Here is a 1,802-nt window from a genome sequence, read left to right as displayed (position 1 = left end):
GCTGGTGGCCACCTCGTGCCTGGAGATCCTGCTGTGTGGGGTGCAGGTGATGAACGCAACCATTGGTATCTTCTGTGGCGATTGCAGGAAGAAGGAGGTAGGATGACGTGGAGCAGAGCTTTAGAGGGAAACTTCTTGCTTCCCAACTGCGTCCTTACGTTCTCTCTTCCACAGCACACCTCTCACTGAGGTTCCACTGACTGTTTTGCTCGCTTCTGGACACCCGCTTGGCCCGCCCCAGCCCTGGAATGAATTGTTTTGAGCTCTCATGAGCATCTCAGATTGTGCCCTATGCAAGGAGGCCTCCACATATGCCCGGGCTTGGGGCTCTCCTGCTTGTGGCGCCTGCACTCTGCTTGCTGTTTTCTTATCAGTTATTGAGCTATTGTGCACTGGAAATACAGTAGTTAACAAGACAGGCGAATTCTGTGCCCTCAAAGAATTTAATATTCCAGGGGTGGAAGATGGCCAATTTTTAAGAGAGGCAATAGATTACTTCAATAGGTGATATGCACTTTTAAAAAAATGCGTTTATAATGCGATACATATTGACTGATGTAGGGACTTTTGAAAATAAGAAAAAGTCCACGAAAGTGAAATTGGAGCTGAAATCTGGTGCATGGGACTAATCGTCTGGATAACTAGGGTTTTCCAGGCAGAGAGAACAGCAAGGACAAAGATCCTAAACAGGAATCAGTATGTAGAAAAGCCACCGTTTGAGCTTTGTAGTGTGTGTGTGTGGGGTGGGGGGGAGTATAGAAAAGACACATTAGCCAGTTAAGCTCTAGAAAATAAAGCCTGAAAGCATTATAATGACACCTCTCAATTCAGTAGAAGTTTCTTAATCTGAGGTCACTGGTGGTTCAGAAAAGAAACAACCTGGGTTCTTAATGGGGACAATGTGTCTGCAGACACCCTCAGAAAGCCAAGGACTTCAACTTGCACGCAAAATTGTGTTCAAGTGCGTTTTTCTGGACTATAGGTCAGGAATTTTCAGTAGCCTGCCATGGACTCCTGAGACCAAACCTGAATTTCAGCTTGGCCCAATGCTAAATTAGGAGGAAGACAAGGAAATGCAATTTCCTACCCCTAAAACAAGTGAGACCAAAGCCAAGACAAGAGAAGCTTTATTAGCTGGATGTGGGACAAACCAGAGGTGGAGCCAGGGAGAGGGCAGTGAAGGTGTCAACTTCGGCAGCAGAAAAAACGCAGGTCATTAACCGCGGTGTCATCACGGAGGCCTCTAGGCTGCTCAATCTTAATCTGCAAGCCGCAGATGCCTTTAGGACATGGTTCACTCCAGTTTCCAAAGTCTCCCCAGGCCAGGCCAGGCCCCTCCAGCTCTGTGCTGTCCGAACAGCGGAAGCGCACGTTGTTCGCAGCTGTGTTGTCCCCAGGGATAACAGGCGCCTCCACGCGAAGCGAGAAAGCCACGAGGAAGCTGCCAAAGGGACACCACAACGGCTCGCTCCACGCTCCCCACCTGTGAGAGAAGGAGAGACGCACCGGCTTTGCGGTTACCCCCTACCCCACCTTGAGATTCTCACCCAGGTGCTACACGACCCCGGTGGGTTGGGTCTAGTCGCCAAGGTGCGGAGATAAGGTCTTCCACCTACTTCCCAGATCTAAACTGACCCACAGCTCCGGAGGAACCTTCCAGCTGGGGTAAGGAGCATACCCCACGCTAGAGGATGCTTGCCCTTGCCCCCTACCTTCCAGACTGGGACTCCACTACGTGCTCCGCATTCCCTCGCGTGCAGTGCAGCCGGACCCCGTTCATTGCCGTGTCATCCCAGGAATGC

The 1,802-nt window shown here is 50.7% G+C and overlaps 2 protein-coding genes across 2 annotated transcripts in view; one reads left to right on the top strand and one right to left on the bottom strand.

Annotated features, from left to right (window-relative positions):
• Positions 1-106, top strand: part of TM4SF5 (transmembrane 4 L six family member 5) — a 5,009-nt gene extending 4,903 nt beyond the window's left edge. Inside the window, 1 exon segment of the mRNA XM_006922418.1 lies at positions 1-106. This exon segment is cut by the window's left edge and continues 9 nt beyond it. Coding sequence (XP_006922480.1) covers positions 1-106 — 106 coding nt within the window.
• Positions 107-1,111: 1,005 nt separating this feature from the next.
• The window catches only part of VMO1 (vitelline membrane outer layer 1 homolog), a 3,500-nt gene continuing 2,809 nt past the window's right edge, over positions 1,112-1,802 (bottom strand). Inside the window, 2 exon segments of the mRNA XM_015597343.2 lie at positions 1,112-1,483; positions 1,713-1,799. Of these exon segments, the coding sequence (XP_015452829.1) occupies positions 1,186-1,483; positions 1,713-1,799 (385 nt within the window). The 3' untranslated portion in view covers positions 1,112-1,185.

The sequence above is a fragment of the Pteropus alecto genome, unplaced genomic scaffold (genome assembly GCF_000325575.1).
Source record: "Pteropus alecto unplaced genomic scaffold, ASM32557v1 scaffold398, whole genome shotgun sequence".
Taxonomy (NCBI): domain Eukaryota; kingdom Metazoa; phylum Chordata; class Mammalia; order Chiroptera; family Pteropodidae; genus Pteropus; species Pteropus alecto.
Note: the sequence above shows the minus strand (reverse complement) of the source record. Positions and strands in the feature narration are given on the sequence as shown.